The sequence below is a fragment of the Schistocerca nitens genome, chromosome 1 (assembly GCF_023898315.1).
Source record: "Schistocerca nitens isolate TAMUIC-IGC-003100 chromosome 1, iqSchNite1.1, whole genome shotgun sequence".
Classification (NCBI taxonomy): Eukaryota; Metazoa; Arthropoda; class Insecta; order Orthoptera; family Acrididae; genus Schistocerca; species Schistocerca nitens.
The window spans coordinates 93,331,377-93,352,414 of NC_064614.1; the positions used below are offsets into that span (position 1 = coordinate 93,331,377).

Consider the following 21,038-nt stretch of genomic DNA (forward strand, 5'->3'; position numbering starts at 1 on the left):
TCGCCAATTTTGTATACAGTCTTCCAAAGTGGCAAACACTACTCAATGTGTGTGTGTGTGTGTGTGTGTGTACAGCCAATGATTAACTTCAACAACAAAAGTATTCTAAATGTGAACAGCTATTGGAAGATGAACCTGTCAGTTTAAAGCAGGTAATTCTTGTTAGTTTCGTGTTCCTTAGATCCTTTGCACGTGAAATTGTAATTATATGGAACAAATCATTTTACATACGTATTGCAACTTAATTTTTAATGCTGAACATTTGTTAAGTTAGTTAGTTAGTTCATAAAATCTTCAGATGTGAATTGATAATTCCTACCCAACACCTTTTACACATTCCACTAATAGAAATTCTTCTACAGAATAGATGGAATTGTCAAAGAGAAACGTTTTTAGTTTGTTTTCAATTTTTACTCTGGTAACTGTCAGACATTTTATATCACTGGGTAGGCTATCAAAGGTTTTTGTTGCAGCATTATGCACAACTTTTTGTGCTAAAGACAACCTTAATGTAGAGTAATAAATATCTTTTTCCTTCTGGTATGTTAATTATGTACATCACTGTTCCTAAGTAAATAGCATTATTTATAACGGTTGGCTCCAGTTTTCTTCTTTGGGAGAATCGAATTGTATTTTACATACAGCCACGGCCTCAAAATATCAGTTTTCAATGAAACAGCATGAATTCCATAGACTTTAATTGATAAATATTCATCATCTTTGATTTTGTGTCCATACACCCCGTGCACGTTTCTTACGTGTGCTAATGGATAAGACTCAAAGTACACTGAAGACATCGTTAACTGAGAATAAGGAAGAACTCCTGACACTGATTAAGTACCTAAACCATGAGACATGAGAGTAAACACTGGTCAGGCAATGGTTAAAAGTTGAACTCCATAAAATGGACACAGCAAATAAAAATTAAATACAGCATTCACTACCAATACATTCCCTGCACAATTTGGCTCAATTTTCAGTTAAGTTTATCTCCTGTCCTCACATTCCTCTGACACAATAGAAATTTAAATAAAGACAGGACTTATTAAATAAACCACTGAAGTGTTGTAAGAAATGAAGGAGATCAGAGCCAGGATTAGAGATCCTCACATTTGTAAGTCCTGCAATCTGGCACATCCTTAAATTTTCTCACATACCGTAGGAATTTATGACAGAATTGGTAGTAAAATGTATAACAACACATACCAATAAAAAAGTTTATTTACACGAAATCCCTTTGTCTGCGCAACAATATCATTTCTACGAAACAATTTCATAAACATATCGGACTACATCAACTTCATTATAAACTTCCATTAAACAAGAATGATCATTTAATATTTACAAGAAAATCGGAAGAAACAAGTTATACACTATTATTACAATGGGCGGAACATGGTCACCATACTTCATTTTATTTTAGAATACTTTATTGTACTGCAATTGCATGTTTTTTTACATTGTTAGCCTCTGTAAAATGCCCATTGTGTTAAAAATATCATTCATCTACATGCATTTCTTTTATATAGTTTAAGACATTTGAGTTTTTATTTCCTAAAATATGTCTCTGAATTGTAGATGTGTCAAACTGCTTTAGGTTACATCAGCCCATTACCATACCCCGTCAAAGTATTACAAACAAGCACCATCATCAAAAAGAAATATATTTATCACATACTGAGTAAAAGACTCCACTTTTATAAGGAACTCTTAACAGTGACTAGAAAAGTAATGAGACAATCATAGTACAGAATATAAAGTGGATAATACAGAGATGTATGGAATGGAACATTACATGCATGTATGTATAGTGGCAAATGGGATTTACAGTGTTATGTCAAAAATAATCTTGCAACAGACATCAGGACATGTAATATATACAATGTACAAAATTGTTAACATCTAAAATACACCAGGAATAATATTTTCCAAAGTTAATCTGGAGTATGTGGTGGCTCTGTACTGAAATAGGGTGCAGTATCCTTCACAAGCAAAGTATGGCACACATCACAAACTCTAGATGGTCGGTTGTTAGGTCCACTTGACACAGTATGTGTTAAACATGAAGGACAGAAGATGCGCCCACAATGTCGACAATGTTGCTGAAATAAAAATGGGATTAATTAATACAGATTTTCACTAACAATTCATTACATGGCGGGACATTTTATGCCATAAATGGAATTTAGTCTTGCATCTGCCATTATACTACTGCCAGAAAAATCACTCATTTTCACCGTCTCCATTTTACATTTCAATGTCACACTCTCAAGTGATTGGTTGAACTGGCAAGAAAAAGGATTAAGTCCTGCCTCATAGATGATTATCTTAACAAAACTGTTGACAATGTTTTTTTATATGTTTAAAACACCTGTTGTTAACAAGAATTTGTACTGGAAATTTGTCTGCCTGAAACCAGTCCTATGATTAAAAATAAATTATACAGCAGTTCTATGGGTTACAATACGTTATTTCTATGATTTATCAAAGTTGTGCAACACAACCTACAAAAACTAAAGTGGATAGTTGGACAGGGATTTGAACTGCTGTCCTCCCAAATATGAGCCCATCATCTTACCACTGTGCCATCTCACTTCTGTTTCATAAAAATGTAAGCCATTTTCACTCTACCTTTCAACAACATGAGCTTTTATTTGGGTGGTGGGTGCTACAGCTTGCCCACACAATCCATGAAACTGAAAACTGTGACCATACTGTCAGTCATAATGAGACAGAATGATTTAATTATTTACTGGTCCTGTGAATCTAGGACTGAACAGAGTACAAAAGCTACTGGACCATCCCTTAATTACTACACACATTTCTTGAAATTTTACACATGTCAGTTAAGCAAAATGTAACACACAATATTTTAATACTCTATATGCTTAACAGAAATAGTCATAATTGGTGCTTAAGCAAGTCATCCTTCACTGTTGACTGGAAATTGTTTCTACCCATTATTTTTTTCTGTAGATGCTGGCAATGCATTGTTGTACATGTCAGCATTTATTAGCTTCTTTGGTTTGAAGAGAAAGGGGGCACCAGTCCATTTTTCCACAATCAAACACACCAGGGAGTAAAACCATTCCCCAAAAAAGTCTGGGAAGTAAAAAGGATGGAAAAGTAATTGGGAAAGACAATGAAAGAGAAAAAAGAGGAAGGACAGAAGAGGAGAACAAGCATTAAAAGGAAGAAAGCGGGTGAAGGTATTGAATGGATATAGCAGATGGCCTGGGCTGGCCGTTGCAAGAAAAAAATGGGTGAGCTAGGCAACCTGAAAAACACTAAAATCTCCAGCCTACAAGACAAGGCTAGAGGAACACATATAGGAAAAAAATGAACAACAAGGTGAACAAACAGCAAAGAAAGAGTGAGGAAGAGTTAAAATGGAGGGAGGGTGGAGGCCTGGGAGAGAAGGCCAGACACTCACCCTTAGATTGTGAGATAAAATCCTCCCTCACGAATAAAAAGTAAAACTATACAGCTGTTGAGGCACTGTCTCCCAATACCATTGGCAGTGTGGTGGGAAAGTTAAAAGTCTGCCACAGAGCAGCTAAAATTGGGAAGCCCAATAAGATGTGAACAACAGTCAAGTGTAAACCACAACTGTTCTGAGGTGGGTCCTCATGACAGAGGAGGCTATCATGAGTCCGCCAAATATGTCCAATGGGGAGGCAGCAAAAGACAATGGAGTCCTTGCGAGTGGCTAGCATGTATGAGTGCCACAAATTCATTGTCTCCTTCATAACACGTAGTTTATTTGTGTACTGAGGGTAAGCCATTCAATATCCCGGATTCCGAAAAATTTACGGCATAAGACCCATCGGAGATCAGTTTCCAGCAGGCCGATCTATAGAGTTGGTTGACTGGTAGCCTGTTCGGCCAGCTGGTCAGCAAGGTCACTGCCTGGAGTCCTGACCTGTCCTGGGGTCCAAATGAATGACACTGAATGTACACCGTTTCCAAGGGCATAAAGAGACTCCTGGATAGTCATTACCAAAAAATGGCGAGAGAAGCAGTGGTCGAGAGTTTGTAGGCTGCTTAAGGAGATGATGATGGACTCATCTGCACAGGATCAGATACACTCAAGAGCGTGTCAGATGGCTGCCAACTACACAGTGAAAACACTGCAGCCATCTGGCAAGAAGCACTGTTCAGTATGTCCAATTTGAGGGTAAGTGAAGCCAACATGACCATCGAGCCATCAGTGTAGACTATTTCTAAGCCCTGGAACTCACTGGGAGTAGAGAAAAATTGCCAGCGGAGGGCTTCAATTGGAACTGAGCCTTTTTGTCGTTCAATAGGTCCAGGAAAGTTGTGGCCGAGGCATGGACCATAGATTTGCACGTGAGTGGATCTGCAGGAAAAGTGGCAGAGGGAATGTTTTGAGTTCAGTAAGAAGTGAACGGACACAGACTGCAATTGGAATCACCGACCTGGGCGGGTGATGCAGGAGGTGGATCGCTGTGTTAGGGAAAAGGAGATGTGTGCAGTATAATTCACAATCAGTTGTTGTCGCCTGATCCACAATGAAGGAATGCCAGCTTCCACAAAGGGGCTGTTCACTGTGCTCGTTCGGAAAGCTCTTGTCGCAAGTCGGAATAATATTAAGATGCCGCCAGGACTTTTCCTTATGCCAACGAAGATGGAAAAGCAAGTTAAGTGGGTGTTGAAAACTACTCCCAAAAAACAGTAAGTCTCCACTACATTAAGCAGGTAATCGAGGTCAAGTTTCGGATGTGGGTGGACAGTACAATGACAACAGAAGTGTGTGGCGCAAGTCCTGGCAGCTGAAAACTGAAAGCCATGAGGGTGGGCCCATGACTACGCCTTTTGTATGGCTCCCTGCAGTCGATGAGCAGAAGGAAATACAAAAATCATCAGCATATAAGAAGGGGGATACTGAGGACCCCACTGCTACTGCAAGACCACTAATGGCAACTAAAATGAGTGGGACGCTCAGTACAGAGCCCTGCGGGAACCTATTCTCTTGGATGTGGGACAAACTGAGTGAAGCACTGACTTGAACTCCGAATGTGAGGAGTGACAAAAAGTACTGTACAAAAATTGAGAGTGGGCCCCGAAGACCCCCTCATGCAAATTAGCGAGGACTTGTCATTGCCAGGTGGTATCGTAGGCTTTTGTCAGGTCGAAAAAGATGGCAACAAGGTGGTGTGGCCGGGGAAAGACCATTCGGATTGGCAGACTTCAGGTACACCAAGCGGAGCCACAATGCCCCGAGACTCAAGCAGCCAACACAACTGCTGGCTCACCATACTTTCCAACAGCTTGCACAGAACGTTGGTGAGACTGATAGGATGATAGCCAGTGCGATGAGAATTTGCCATCACTCCAGATGCGAATTGAAGACGGTAAGGAGGTGGCACTGACAATCCGCCAACAGATCTCTAATTATTTGGGAATGGATGCAGTCTGTTCCAGGGGATGTGTCAGGACAATCGGCATGGGCACTGATAAATTTCCACTCCCTGAAGGGATCATTATACGCCTCAAGGTGGCATGGAGAAAAAGATAGGTGGTGGTGTTCCACCCTCTGTTTCAGGAGATGAAAGACAAGGCAGTAATTCTCAAATGCAGAGGTGTGAGCATAATGCTCAGCAAGATGCTCTGCGATTATGTCTGGATCAGCATATACAGCACCAAGTGTGAAAATTCCAGATATATCTGCAGGTCTGATATCCATAAAGGAGCCTGAGCTAGGTCCAAACCTGGTAAGCAGAGGTTGGTGTTCCATTAGTGGAGGCATATCGTTCCCAACACTTCTGCTTCCGTCGTTTGATGAGTTGACGGACCCGGGCACAGAGCCATTTTAAGGTAACGAGGTGCTCCACGGATGGGTGGCACTTATGGTGTTGAAGGGCCCACCTATGGTTGGTTGGTTTAGAAGAGGGGTGAAAGGACCAGACTGCTAGGTCATCGGTCCCTTGTTCCGAATAAAACAATACCGCAAGGGTGAGAGTAACACAAATAAGCCTTTCAGCACAAAAAGGAAAGAAAGGAAAAACCCCAAGAACGACAGAAGGGCAATAAACAAAAGAGGACAAGAAAAACACAGACACACGCAAAAAAAGGTAGAAGAGATTAAAACAAGAAAGCAGATTACCATGGCTGGCTGACCATGAGAATAAAAACACATTAAAACCTCCACCCTAAAAGCACAGACACAGAGGGACAATGGACGTGCACTAAAACTTAGATAAAATAATAAAACCCACCAACACAAATAAAACATGAAATTAATTCAGTCGATGAGGTGCTGTCAGATAAAATTACTGTCAACGAGTCCAGTAACCGAAGAGTTCATTTCAGGGCAGTCAAAGTAGGACAGTGCACCAGAATATGGACCACTGTCAACCGAGTGCCATACCGACACTGAGGTGGGCATTCACGGCGCAGGAGGTAGCCGTGGGTCGCCCAAGTGTGTCCACTGTGGAGCCGGCGGAGAACCACAGAGTCCCTGCGAGAGGACCTCATAGAGGCCTTCCACATATTTGTAGTCTCCTTAATGGCACACAGTTTGTTGTGTGTACTGAGATTATGCCATTCTGTCTCCCAAAGGTGAAAACCTTGCAGCATAATCACAAACGCAGGTCAGTTATGGGCCAACCTCCAGAAGTGGTAGCCTTGTAGCCTGTTGGCAAGTTCATTTCTTGGAATTCTGATGTGACCTGGCGTCCAGACAAACACAACTGAACCATTCCCGGGCATAGATGGACTCCTGGATGGTCCTTACGGCCATGTGAAAGGTCCATGTGAAGTGTTGGCCTAAGTTTACACCGTGGAGATGTACATGAATGGGCCTCAAATAGAGGTGGCAAAGGGAAGAACTCCAGTTCAGACAGACAGCAGTGGACCCATACGGCAATTGTAAGCCCTGACCTGGGCCGCCGACGCAGGAGGTGAACCGCAGTGGTTGGGAAAAGGTGATGGTAATTCAGATGCACAGGAGAACTATGAATGTGTGCAAAGTAACTGGTGAGCAGTTGTGCATGCCTAACCTTCAATGGAGGGACTTCGGCCTCCACCAGGACACTGGTCACCGGACTCGTCCTAAAAGCTCCTGTCGCTAGGCGAACACCACAGTGGTTCACTGGGTCGAGTAAATGCAACGCTGAGGGTGCCGACGAACCATAAACCACACTCCCATAATCAAGGCGGGATTGAACAAGGGCTGTGTAGAGCTGCAGCAGCGTAGAGTGATCCACACCTCCAGTTCGTACTGCTCAGGCAGCAGAGCGCATTGAGGTGCTGCCAGCACTTCCGCCACTAATATAATGTGGCAAGGATGTGATGTTGCCAGGTCGTATCGTAAGCTTTTCATAAATAAAAAAAGGATGGCAACCAGGTGTTGGCGTCTGGAAAAGGTTGTTCGGATGGCAGACTCGAGGGACACAAGATTATCAGTGGTAGAGCCGCCCTGGTGGAAACCGACCTAGCATTGAACCAGTAGCCCACGTGACTCCAGGACCCAACACAAGCTCCGTCTCACCTTAAGTTCTAGCAGCTTACAAAGAATGTTGGTGAGGCTGATGAGTCGATAGCTATCCACATCAAGCAGGTTTTTACCTGGTTTGAGCATGGGAATGATGGTGTTCTCCTACCATTGCAATGGAAAGACGTTGTTGCACCAGATCCAGTTGATGACGACGATGAGATGTTGCTTGTAGTCAGACGAGAGATGTTTAATTGGGGCAATGTGCAAGGCACTGAGGAGCTCCATTTTGTAAATAGGGCAGTATAGGATTCACTGTGGCATGTAGCGAACAAGAGGACTTCCCTTCCATCTGCCATTTGAGGGTACGAAAGGCTGGGGGGGTAATTCTCCGATGCAGAAGCGCGAGCATAGTGCTCAGCAAAGTGCTCGGCATTAGCATTTGTGTCGGTAGATAACAAGCCATCGATGTTGACGCCAGGGACACCTGTTCGGGTCTGGTACCCACAAAAACACCAGATATTCCCGTCCAGACTTGGGAAAGTGACGTATGGCACCCAATGGTTGAGACGTACATTCCTGTTTCCGTCTTTCTATAATCTGGCGAACGCAGGCATGGATCCGTTTAAAGACTATTAGGTGCTCAAGGCAAGGGTGCCACTTACGTTGCTGTAGAGCTTGCCGATGCTCTTTAATTGCCTCAGCGACTTCGGGCGACCACCAATGGATTGTCTTTCGCCGGGGGCACCCTAACGAACAAGGGATCTTGTTTTTCACCACAGAAACGATCGTTGTAGTGACCTGCTCAACCACAACATCGATGGCACCATGTAGGGGAGATTCAACGGTGACAGCAGAGGTGAAGGCGTACCAGTCTGCCTTGTTTAAAGCCCATCTGGGTAGGCGTCCATGGGCATGATGCCTGAGGAGTGACAGGAAGATAGGGAAGTGGTCACTACCAAACAGGTCGTCATGAGCTCTCCAGTGGATAGATGGGAGAAGGCCAGGACTGCAGACTGAGAGATCAATGGCTGAATATGTGCCATGTACAACACTGAAATGATTGAGGGCATCTGTATTTAAGAGGCACAGGTCGAGCTGGTCAGTAAATTTTCGACATCTCTACCTCGCCCAGTGAGCACGGTGCCACCCGCAAGGCATTATGGGCTTTAAAATCTCCCAAAAGTAGGAAAGGTTTAGGGAGCTGATCAATCAGTGCAGCCAATAGGTTCAGGGGTAAGGCACCATCTGGATGAAGATATACATTGCAGACAGTTACTTCCTGTGTCATCCTTATTCTGACAGCCACAGCGTCAAGAGGGGTTTGAAGGGGCACAGTTTTACTACAGACCGAGTTTAGGACCTAAACGCATACTCCACCTACGGTTCCTGTAATATCCCTTATAGCCACGGAAGGCAGGGGTCCACATTGCTGAGAACCAGGTTTCCTGGAAGGCAATGCAGAAAGCAGGTGCAAAGCTTAAAAGTTGCCATAGCTCAGCCAGGCGGTGAAAAAAACCGCCGCAATTCCAATGGAGGATGACATCTTGAGGCTGGGAAGGCATGGAACATTCAATGAGGCAGTTTACGCCTAAGGGTCACCTGCTGCCACCAACTTTTTGCCTGAGCAGTCTATATCCATTCCATCTGAGGGTCCGGCAAGATCTAGGTCCTCAGCGGATGCGATGATCTCCACCTCATCCTTAGCCGCAGAGCGTGTACGTAACGATGGTGTTGGTGCCACCACAATTCCCTTAGTCTTGAGTGTCTTTTTTATTATTATTTCTTTACTTTCTCAGACGTTAAGTCTGGTTAAAAATGGAAAGTGACGCGGACCTTGATCAAGCGTCACTTCCTTTTAACTGTACGGTATGTGTTATATTGCATTTAGGAACTTTCGGGTAATTGAACATGTATCAATAATAACAGATTTCTGTAGTTTTATATATAAGTTTGGATGTAGCTGTATTGCATTGATGTACTGGTGGATATTGTGTCGTATGACTCCTGTAGTTGATAGTATAATTGGTATAATGTCAACTTTATCCTGATGCCACATGTCCTTGACTTCCTCAGCCAGTTGGATGTATTTTTCAATTTTTTCTCCTGTTTTCTTTTGTATATTTGTTGTATTGGGTATGGATATTTCGATTAGTTGTGTTAATTTCTTCTTTTTGTTGGTGAGTATGATGTCAGGTTTGTTATGTGGCGTTGTTTTATCTGTTATAATGGTTCTGTTCCAGTATAATTTGTATTCATCATTCTCCAGTACATTTTGTGGTGCATACTTGTATGTGGGAACATGTTGTTTTATAAGTTTATGTTGTAAGGCAAGCTGTTGATGTATTATTTTTGCGACATTGTCATGTCTTCTGGGGTATTCTGTATTTGCTAGTATTGTACACCCGCTTGTGATGTGATCTACTTTTTCTATTTGTTGTTTGCAAAGTCTGCATTTATCTGTTGTGGTATTGGGATCTTTAATAATATGCTTGCTGTAATATCTGGTGTTTATTGTTTGATCCTGTATTGCAATCATGAATCCTTCCGTCTCACTGTTTATATTGCCTTTTCTTAGCCATGTGTTGGATGCGTCTTGATCGATGTGTGGCTGTGTTAGATGATACGGGTGCTTGCCATGTAGTGTTTTCTTTTTCCAATTTACCTTCTTCGTATCTGTTGATGTTACGTGATCTAAAGGGTTGTAGAAGTGGTTATGAAATTGCAGTGATGTAGCCGATGTATTTATATGAGTGATTGCTTTGTGTATTTGGCTAGTTTCTGCGCGTTCTAGAAAGAATTTTCTTAAACTGTCTACCTGTCCATAATGTAGGTTTTTTATATCGATAAATCCCCTTCCTCCTTCCTTTCTGCTTAATGTGAATATTTCTGTTGCTGAATGTATGTGATGTATTCTATATTTGTGGCATTGTGATCGTGTAAGTGTATTGAGTGCTTCTAGGTCTGTGTTACTCCATTTCACTACTCCAAATGAGTAGGTCAATATTGGTATAGAGTAAGTATTTATAGCTTTTGTCTTGTTTCTTGCTGTCAATTCTGTTTTCAGTATTTTTGTTAGTATTTGTCTATATTTTTCTTTTAGTTCTTCTTTAATATTTGTATTATCTATTCCTATTTTTTGTCTGTATCCTAGATATTTATACGCATCTGTTTTTTCCATTGCTTCTATGCAGTCGCTGTGGTTATCCAATATGTAATAATCTTGTATAGCGTGTTTTCCCTTGACTATGCTATTTTTCTTACATTTGTCTGTTCCAAAAGCCATACTTATATCATTGCTGAATACTTCTGTTATCTTTAGTAATTGGTTGAGTTGTTGATTTGTTGCTGCCAGTAGTTTTAGATCATCCATTTATAGCAAATGTGTGATTTTGTGTGGGTATGTTCCAGTAATATTGTATCCATAATTTGTATCATTTAGCATGTTGAATAGTGGGTTCAGAGCAAGGCAGAACCAGAAAGGACTTAATGAGTCTCCTTGGTATATTCCACGCTTAATCTGTATTGGCTGTGATGTGATATTATTTGAATTTGTTTGGATATTAAGTGTGGTTTTCCAATTTTTCATTACTATGTTTAGGAACTGTATCAATTTAGGATCTACTTTGTATATTTCCAATATTTGTAGTAACCATGAGTGGGGTACACTATCAAAAACTTTTTGGTAATCAATGTAAGCGTAGTGTAGCAACCTTTGTTTAGTTTTAGCTTGATATGTCACCTCTGCATCTATTATCAGTTGCTCTTTACATCCTCGTGCTCCTTTGCAACAGCCTTTTTGTTCTTCATTTATAATTTTGTTCTGTGTTGTATGTGTCAATAATTTCTGTGTAATGACTGAAGTTAATATTTTGTATATTGTTGGTAGGCATGTTATGGGGCGATACTTAGCTGGGTTTGCTGTGTCTGCTTGATCTTTAGGTTTCAGATAAGTTATTCCATGTGTAAGTGTATCAGGGAATGTGTATGGGTCTGCAATGTAACTGTTAAATAATCTATATCTTACCAAATGAAAGTGCTGGCAGGTCGACAGACACACAAACAAACACAAACATACACACAAAATTCGAGCTTTCGCAACAAACTGTTGCCTCATCAGGAAAGAGGGAAGCGGAGGGAAAGACGAAAGGATGGGGGTTTTAAGGGAGAGGGTAAGGAGTCATTCCAATCCCAGGAGCGGAAAGACTTACCTTAGGGGGAAAAAAGGACGGGTATACACTCGCACACACACACATATCCATCCACACATATACAGACACAAGCAGACATATTTAAAGATATATTTTTCCTACGTGGAATGTTTCCCTCTATTATAACCATGTTAAATAATCTAGTTAGACGTGAATGTGTTGAGGTGAACTTCTTTAGCCAGAAATTTGCTATTTTATCTTTTCCAGGGGCTTTCCAATTGTGAGTAGAATTAATTGCTTGGGTGACTTCATGTTGCAAAATTATCACTTCAGGCATTTGTGGCATCAACTTGTATGTGTCTGTTTCTGCTTGTATCCACCGTGCATGCCTGTTATGTTGTACCGGGTTTGACCATATGTTGCTCCAGAAGTGTTACATTTCTGTTATGTTTGGTGGATTGTCTATTTTAATGTGTGTGTTATCTATTGTCTGGTAAAATTTCTTTTGGTTTGTGTTGAACGTTTGATTTTGTTTTATTATTATTATTATTATTATTATTATTTCTCTCGCTGCTCCTTGGGTTTCTCTGGCTGGGAGGGTTTCACTGATTCAGTCTCCGGGACTGAGGATGAGTGTGAAGCCCTGTGACCAGCTGCTTTTGGTCACTTCAGCTGCTGGCGGGTGTCCCAACTTTCCCACTAGTAGAAACCTGGGAAAGGGAGTGACCCAAGGGAGCCCTTCCTAGCAAGAGGAGCTGAAGATGACTTATGCTTCTCCAGTTGAGAAGTAGGGAGTGGTGTCCCCGATGGCTGGGGGTAGGGGGGATTCCTCCCAAGGTAGGTGGTGCGGGAGCAACATGGGGGGGGGGGAAGTTCCCCTCACCATCAAGAGGGCAGGTGTAGTCTTCCGGCTCTGAGAGGTGACTAGAATTGATGGAACTGATGGGGCTACAACTGTTGTAGCAGCGTTGTAAGACTATGTCGTATGCACAGGATGTAGGCATTCAAATTTCCTCGTAGTCTCAGTGTAGGTCAGTCAGTCCAGGGTCTTGTATTCCATGATTTTCCTTTCTTTCTGGAGAATCCTGCATGAATTTCCTTTCTTTCTGGAGAATCCTGCAGTCTGGCGAGCAAGGCGAATGGTGCTCTCCACAGTTGACACAGATGGGAGGCAGGGCACATGGAGTACTGGGATGTGAAGGACGTCCACAATCCCGACAGGTGACAATGGAAGTACAGTGGGAAGACATATGACTGAACTTCCAGCACTTAAAGCAGCACTTCGGGGGAGGGACATATGGCTTGACATCACAGTGTCACCCTCGAAGGCCAAGATGAAGGCACCAGTGACAACTTGATTATCCCTTGGAGCCCGGTGGATGTGCTGGACAAAATGAACACCTCGCCTCTCTAAATTGGCTCGCAGCTCATCGTCAGACTGCAAAAGAAGGTCCCAGTGAAATGATACCCTGAACCATATTTAAGCTCTTATGGGGCATGATGGAAACAGACTGTCACAGTGAGTAGTGCCCGTGACTGGGCAGAGGATGGTGTTTTGATCAAGACTGACCCAGATCACATTATGGACAATCCCTCCACTTTCACAAACTTCTCCTCTTAATGCTGAACAAAAAACTGAGGCTTCACCGTCAAGAAAGATTCCAATTCAGCTCTCAAACATACAGGGTAATGGGGCGAATAAGAAGTGCTGCCATCCTTAGCCTGGCATTCCTCCCATGGAGTGGCCAGGGAGGGGAACGATTTGGGGTCGTACTTCTGTGCATTAAATTTAGCCCTTGAATGCTTAGAGACCTCTGGTGTTTGACCACCAGCAAGAGATGACGTAGTACGCTTCAAGGCGTGTGATCCGTCCTGATGCCACCCACTCTGACCAGGGGCCAGCCAGCCTCAGCAAGGACAACCTGGCAGAATGGCCATTGCTGGGAGTCCCGATGCTCCAGGGTGAGGGGCATCTACACCTTGGTATATGCGGGGAGTTAACAGCGCAGGTATCAGCAGAGCGATCCCTGTGTGGTCAGAGTGCTACAACCAAGAGGGTACATGGCGGCCCCACCACAAAGGATTGGCTACCGTGCTGGATATCAGGTGCACACAAGCAAACAAGTCCATTATCATTGTCAGTGCAGCGGATGGAGGAAAACGCACTCAGGGAGGGTGACCTCGCTCAACAGCTGGAGAATGAGCGGAAGTGCAGATCCACATTGACGAAGGATGCGAGAGGTCTCATTGCACGATGGACACGATGCACCACATAAGGAGCCCTTTCCCAATTCCCTCGCTCCCCGGGAAAATTTAGGAGAATGGAGGTCAAACCCGACGGGACCATCACATAAAAGCTGAAACATGAGAGACCTCTTTTAGTCACCTCTTACGACAGGCAGGAATACCTTGGGCCTATTTTAACCTGCAGACCCACAGAGGGACCCACCTATGGTCTCTTAATGGCTGCAGTGATTTCCGGCGACCACCAAGGCACTGACTTCTGCTGGGGACAACCTGAGGAACAAGGGATTGCCAATTCAGCTGCAACAACAATGGTAGTAGTGATGGTCTGGATCACCTCATCAATGTTGCCATGCAATGGAGATTCAACGGTGGTAGCGGAGGTGAAAGCGCCCTGGTACGATGGCCATTGCTGGGAGTCCCGATGCTCCTAGAAGACAGACATCTACTCTTTGGCATAAATGAGGAGTTTGGAGCTCAGGCATCAGCAGTGCAATCCCTGTGTTGTCAGGGGGGGCTACAACCAAGAGAGTACACAATGGCCCCACCATACATACTGGCTAACGTGCTAGATACTGGGTGTGTGGAAATCCCTTATTGTCATGGGGACAAAAGAGGACAGTGGACAATCGATGTAGATTATGCACCCTGTGAGGTGTCCTCGCCCAAATAGCTGGAATATGGATGGAGTTGCAGTGCCATGACAATAATAGATGCAGAAGATCTTAATTCACAAGGAATATATGGCGCACCACATAAGGCGTCCTTCCCAAAATGGCCTGCACTTACAAAAAATTTGGACAGTGTGAAGGTCAGACCCTAAAAGGGGACCACAATGTATTAGGCTTAAAAGTGAGAGACTTCTTTTAGTCGTCTCGTATGACAGGAAGGAATACTTTGGCCCGATTCTAGAACCCGGGACCACAAAGGCTTATTTGCCTTGTGAGGTATCTGTGCACAGATTTGATATGGGTGATGCAAAGGCTGCTACTGTTTTATTTTTCTTTAATAATAATTACATTTTCTAGTACACAAAGACATGGAAGTGGTGGTATTTTATTTTTCCTAATTATTGGCTTGTGTGATGATCTCTGATCCCTTTTTAGTCTAATAATCTTCCTTCTGTAATCTTAATGATCTATAATTTGCCCCTCATTTTTCACGCAGTACTAAATCATATTTCAGTACTGAGTTAACACAAGCGAAGTATACGGTCCTGAGATTATCATATGATATAAATTTTCTTAGAACCTGTATTATGAAGCACGTTTTGCACAATTTTTTGTTTATGTAATCTACATGTGTATCCTGCTTATATACTGTACTATCCATATAACGACACACATTGTACTCTATATCTTTCAATTGTTTATCCATTTATTACAGGATGAGGATTGGCTGGTGTCCTATTCCGAGTGTGAATGTGCTTATTGCAACAGTTTGCTCCAGATTTATAATCAAACTGTTTGCATCAAAGTTCTATACTACATTCTTTGTGACATCCTTAATGTTGTTTTCAAAGACTACTTTGATACTCCCTGTAATTAGGATGTTGCTCTAATCTGCAAATTGCTATAGTTAACTATTACCGCTGTGAACCTGAGAGAGAGAGAGAGAGAGAGAGAGAGAGAGAGAGAGAGAGAGAGAACACTGACTACCCCATCTCTATGAGCTATTTTCTTCCATGGAGGTATGATTTAATCCAGTTATATGCTGTTCCCCTAATGCCCCAATTCTGAATCCTACCAAGTAATTTATCACGACTGATGGTATCAAACACTTTTTACAAGTCTATGAATATGCTCACGGTATGTTCCCACCCATGTAGGGCCTGTAGGATTCCATACAGAAAAGAAAGTGTCGGTGATTCGGTAAAGAGATTTTATTAGTACATTATATTTATTTATGAAATTTTAATACTCTGGTAAAAAAAATCTATACAATTTTTGAAAACACAGATAGCAGAAAAACAGGTCTATAGTTCGAAGCATCCTACTGGCTTCCTTTTTGGTGTAGTGATTTCACTTTAGCAATTTTTAAGCGTTTTGGAAAGTTGCCAGTTGAGAAGGATAAGTTAACAACATATGTCACTGGTTCAGAGACTAAGCCTACACATTTTTCCCCCCTTTTTCCACATCAGAATCCTGATGCAAGTTTTGATTTTAGAAGCTTGCTTTCTTGCTGCATTTCTTGTATATTAATTAGTTGGTACAAGAAACATTGTATTAGCTACCTGATCAATTTTGTATTTCATTTGTGTGGGATGCCTATGGGTGACATTTTATTCAATAAGTTTTTCTGCTACCTCCACAACATAACTTTTAAACACCTTAACAATGGAAGAAAATATAGATTGTTTCTTAACATAATAATAACATGCTAAACTGAAGACAGGCACAATTACAAGACACTCCGACACAAAGCTTTTTGCCACAGCCTTCACCAGAAAAAGAGATACACACAACGTTCTTTCACAAAGCAAGCATACCTCATGCACACCTGACTGCCATCTCTGACTTAATGTGTGATCTCTATGGTAAGTAGCAATCTATCTTTACATACATTGTTGATATTCCCACCTGGAGTTTCCATTGTTAATCACATTCATTACATCCTTCAGTTTGCTGATAGTTCGTGAAATTTTATTGGAATGTGTATTATTAACTTTAGTTTTGTTACTTCTTATTTGCAATATTCCAAACTGCTTCCATTTTATCAGATTCGCTTCATTGTATCTGTCATTTTCCATTATTTAGGTAATTTTTATCATCTTCCAGAGTATTGTTTACAGTTTTTAAAATACGGATCAAATTCCTCAGGAAAGTAAACATACACACAGCACTATTTTAGGAGGGGTTGGAAGGATCTTGGGTTGGAAGTCCTCATTTCAGGGCATGATGATAGATAAAGCCCCGATGAAGGATGTGGTTCATATTTCCAGTTTGGGGTGGTATTGGGTAATGGCATTCATTTGTAGATAGCTCTTTGGGGTGGTAAGAGGAGTGGAGGGGGGGGGGGGTGTCGGGAAATGGCACACGAAATCTGTTTGTAGACTAGGCCTGAGGGGTAGCGCCTGTCTATGAAGGCCTTGCTGAGACCCTCAGCTTAGTGAGAATGGGAGTCCTTGTCACTGCAGGTACAGGGTCTCCAGATGGCAAGGCTACATGGGAGGGACTTTTTGATGTGGAAGGGATGGCAGCTGTCAAAATGTAGGTACTGTTGGTGGTTTTAATGTAAACAGAGGTGTGTATGGGGCCAACAGAAAGGAGAATGTCAACATCTGAGAAATTGGTACACTGGGCTTAGAATGACCAGATGGAGTGGATAGGAGAGAAGGTGCTGAAGTTGTGAAGGAATGAGGATAGGGTGTCTTGGCCTTGAGCCCAGATCATGAACCTATCATCAATCAACTGAACCAGACGAGGGGTTTGGGGTTCTGGGATGCTAGGAAGGTGTCGTCCAGATGACCCATAAACAGATTGGCAAAAGAGGGTAGCGTGCGTGTGCCTATAGCTGTGCCATGGATTTCTTTGTCTACCTTCCCTTCAAAGAAAAGTAGTTATGTGTTAGGATAAGGTTAGTTAGGTGAGTGAGGAATGAGGTACTGGGTTTGGAGTCTAAAGGACAATAAGAAAGGTAGTGTTCAACTGCGACAAGACCATGAGCATGAGGGATGTTGGTGTATAGAGAAGTGACGAGTAGGGAACCATGAGGTCAAGGGATGGGGATGACGGAAAGTCAGTGACGGATGTGGTTGGTATCTTTGATGTGGGAGGGTAGATTCTGGGCAATTGGCTGGAGGGGTTGGTCAATGAAGGCTGAAGTCCTTTCCATGGGGGCACAATAAACAGCTACAACAGGGCACCTAGGTTTGTTGGGTTTGTGAATTATGGGGAGTACGTAAGAAGGTGTGTGTGTGTGGAGTTTTACAGGGATGAGGAGGGAAATGGATTCAATAGAGAGATTCTGGGAAGGATCAGTCTGGCAGAGTTTATAGGTGGACGAGTCGGACAACTGGTGGAGGCCTTCTGCCTAGCAGTCATTGTGAGTCATGACGACAGTGGTGGAGCCCTTGTCTGCCGGAAGAATGATTAAGTCGGGCTCTGTTTTTTCCTCTCCTGAATGGTTGGTGTTCTTAGAAAGGGACCTGGGGAAGGATGGTGAGGCCAGGTCAGAGGTAAGGAATTCCTGGAAGGTGACCGACGCAAGGTTAGATGGGGGTAGGGATAGATCACGGTTGGATGGTGATTTGAACTGGGAAGACAGGGTTCAATGTTGGAATTAGGTTGGCTTTGGTTGGAGCAACTGGTGGCAAAGAAGTGTTTCCATTGCAAGGACTGGGAGAAGAATAGTAGGTCCTTGGTAAGTCCAACATGGTTAAATTTAGGAGTAGGGGTAAAGGTGAGGCCTCTGATTCGGACTGAAATTTCTGTAGGACTGAGGATTTTGGCGGAAAGGTTAACAGCAGTGTTCTGGGATTGTTTAGTCTCCATATTTGGATTTGGAGTGTTGGTAGGGAGTATTGGGGGATGTGATAAGTTGAAAAGGTCTGTTAGGCAGGGTCTGGATGCTGTGAGGGCTTGACGAGGAGGAGCACTGTAGTTGGGATAGGTGCTGGGTAGTGCCACCCCCAAGGTGGCAGTACGATGTCAGCAGGTTGGATAAGTTACGGAAGTGGTGTCTGGAATGCTCTTCCAGGTGCTGCAGAGCAAGGGATTCAATTTCAGAAATGTGATGTATGTAGTAGAGATTGCACAGTATCAGTATCTTGCAGAAGGAGCAGAGGTGGTTCTGGGATGCCTGTGCCTTGGAAATGTGTTTTTCCAGTACCAAAATTGTGAGTGATAGAGATGGCAGAAACTGAAAAGGTGGAGGTCGTTTTGAAACAGGGTGAGATCCAGAGAAAGGAATTTTATGTTAGACCATTGGGGGGGGGGGGGGGGGGGAGGATTCCATGGTTTAGACAGCATGTAAGAAACAGAATGTGAGACTGGGTTTTAGCCAAGGAAAGGGTTAGTCTTCTGAACTGGTGCAGAAAGATAAAGCAGGAGGCCATTTCAACAGGGAAACGGGAAATGGGTAAATGAGGGTATTGGATGGTTGGAGGGAGCTGGACAACAGAAAAAGACGCACGAACTCCACAGTATATGGGGATACAAAATATAACAAGCTAATGGGCAAAAATATATTTCATATGAAGCCAGAGTGTCTAAAAATAAGGCTACAGCAGATTCTGTGGGAGAAATGCTGCTATTCAGTAGAAGAATTCATAGAGGATGACATGATAATTTGAGCAAAGGGTAATTAATTGTTAGTCCTTTATTGTATGTGTAACAAAATTGTATTATTATTATGATACAATTTTTAAAAATCAGTTGTTGTAATTAATTGTTAGTATTTTATTGTATGTATATTTTTATATTGTTATGGTACCATTTGTTAAAATCAGGTGTTGTTGTATGTATATGGTAAAACTTTACCTGAATCAAATGATTTAGATTATGTATGCTATGAGACTAATAAACCACAATTCACAATACAAATAGGTAGAGGCATGCAAAGACATGCACAGATCTGCAAAAACAAGCACAGATATACAAAAATATGCACAACCAAGAAAATCTACATAAACATGTGAAAATACATACAGATACGCACAAACAAGCACAAATGCATTAAAAAGTGCACAAGAATGTGGGGGGAAAAAGGGAACAGATGAGGTATGGGTGATCGTGTGCAAAAGTAGGTGAGGAAAATTAAATATGAAAATATGCAAGGATGAGAGTGGAAATATGATCAATAAGAATAGTTATAATTATAAGTGGAAAGAATTTGGGGCAAGAGTATTGCCTGCGTGAATGTGTTTACATTTTCTTTGTTGATGAAGAAGGCTTTGGTCAATAGCTAAATGTGCAACAGTCTTTTCATTGTGCAGGTCTGCAACTCAATGGGTCATCTTTATGGTGAGCAGCAATTTACACTATTCCAAATATTGCTGTTATTCCTTCCTGGAATTACCATTGTTTGAAGATCTTAAATTTGTCAGATGTATTTCCAATACCATAAATTTGCTCCCATGATTCTGTTTTTTTAAAAAATTCTAAATATTTCAATTTCCTGATCATTTTAAGTTCTGCTCTCTTATGTGCCTGTCAGTTTGTTGTCCTTATCACTTCCAATATTGAAATTTATGATTTATCCATAGTGGTCTCCAAGTCTAGTCTTTACTATTTCAGCTTTGTAACGTAGTTGATTAGAGTTAATTATCTACTGTGGATTTTGTATAGCAAGTTTGTGATGTGGGTGAATGTATTGTGATTTTTTAAGTTATACGATACTAAGAGATTCAATAGTTCTGGTCCCACGTTACAGGATTTGCTTAAGTCTATACATCATATGTGGACTTTAGAACTTCAACAAAGCATCGCACCGTGTCAGTAAATACAATAAACTATGTGGAAGTCTGATATTCATGTATACACATGTTGGTAAGCACCTGAGTTTAATGTCTCCAGTTCAAAACTCACTGAAAACAGAACTTGTTACATGACTCTTGTGGTGTGAACTTAACATACTAGGTTTAATCCACAAACTATAAAGGCTGAAGTCTATCATACAATAATGAAGCAGCTCAATACCAAAACTGTGCCACCAATTTGGTAGTGGCAGCTAGTTTTCAACCAAACTTATTGTTAAAAGAAAAATAATTTTATTTGAGAATGTACTCTAAAGAGTCAATAAATCTGATAATTTCTTGCTGAGATAGTCTTTTGTGTTTAAACAAATTTGCTTTGATGAAGTCAATCATTTTATAAGCAAGAAGCCAGACTGGCAGTGGGCTCCAGCTTATCTTGAACCACAGCAGACATTTTCATTAACTGTCTTGAGAAAAGAATTGTCATTAAACTGCAACACTAAACAGATAAAAATTTTATACTACAAGCACTATGTAGACGATATGCTGTGTCTGATCGATGGAGGGAAACAAGAAGTTATCGAAGTTGTGAATAAGTTTGATGACTTGGACGATAAAATTGAACGCACTGTAGCACAGGAGGAACACGGTGAACTGCAATTTCTCAATTTAAATATTATGAAGCAAGTTGGTATGCATGCCTTTGAAGTGTTTAGGAAACCAAAAACATCAAATATTTTGATACACAGTAAATCTTGTCATCCAAACAGCC

The 21,038-nt window shown here is 41.9% G+C and overlaps 1 protein-coding gene across 2 annotated transcripts in view; it reads right to left on the reverse strand.

Moving 5' to 3' along the window:
* Window positions 1-1,237: 1,237 nt before the first annotated feature.
* The window catches only part of LOC126241509 (rab GTPase-binding effector protein 1), a 204,743-nt gene continuing 184,942 nt past the window's right edge, over window positions 1,238-21,038 (reverse strand). For both annotated transcript variants that reach the window (XM_049948012.1, XM_049948011.1), the window contains exon 15: window positions 1,238-2,102. In XM_049948012.1, the coding sequence (XP_049803969.1) occupies window positions 1,935-2,102 (168 nt within the window). In that variant the 3' untranslated portion in view covers window positions 1,238-1,934. The remainder of the gene's footprint in view (window positions 2,103-21,038) is intronic.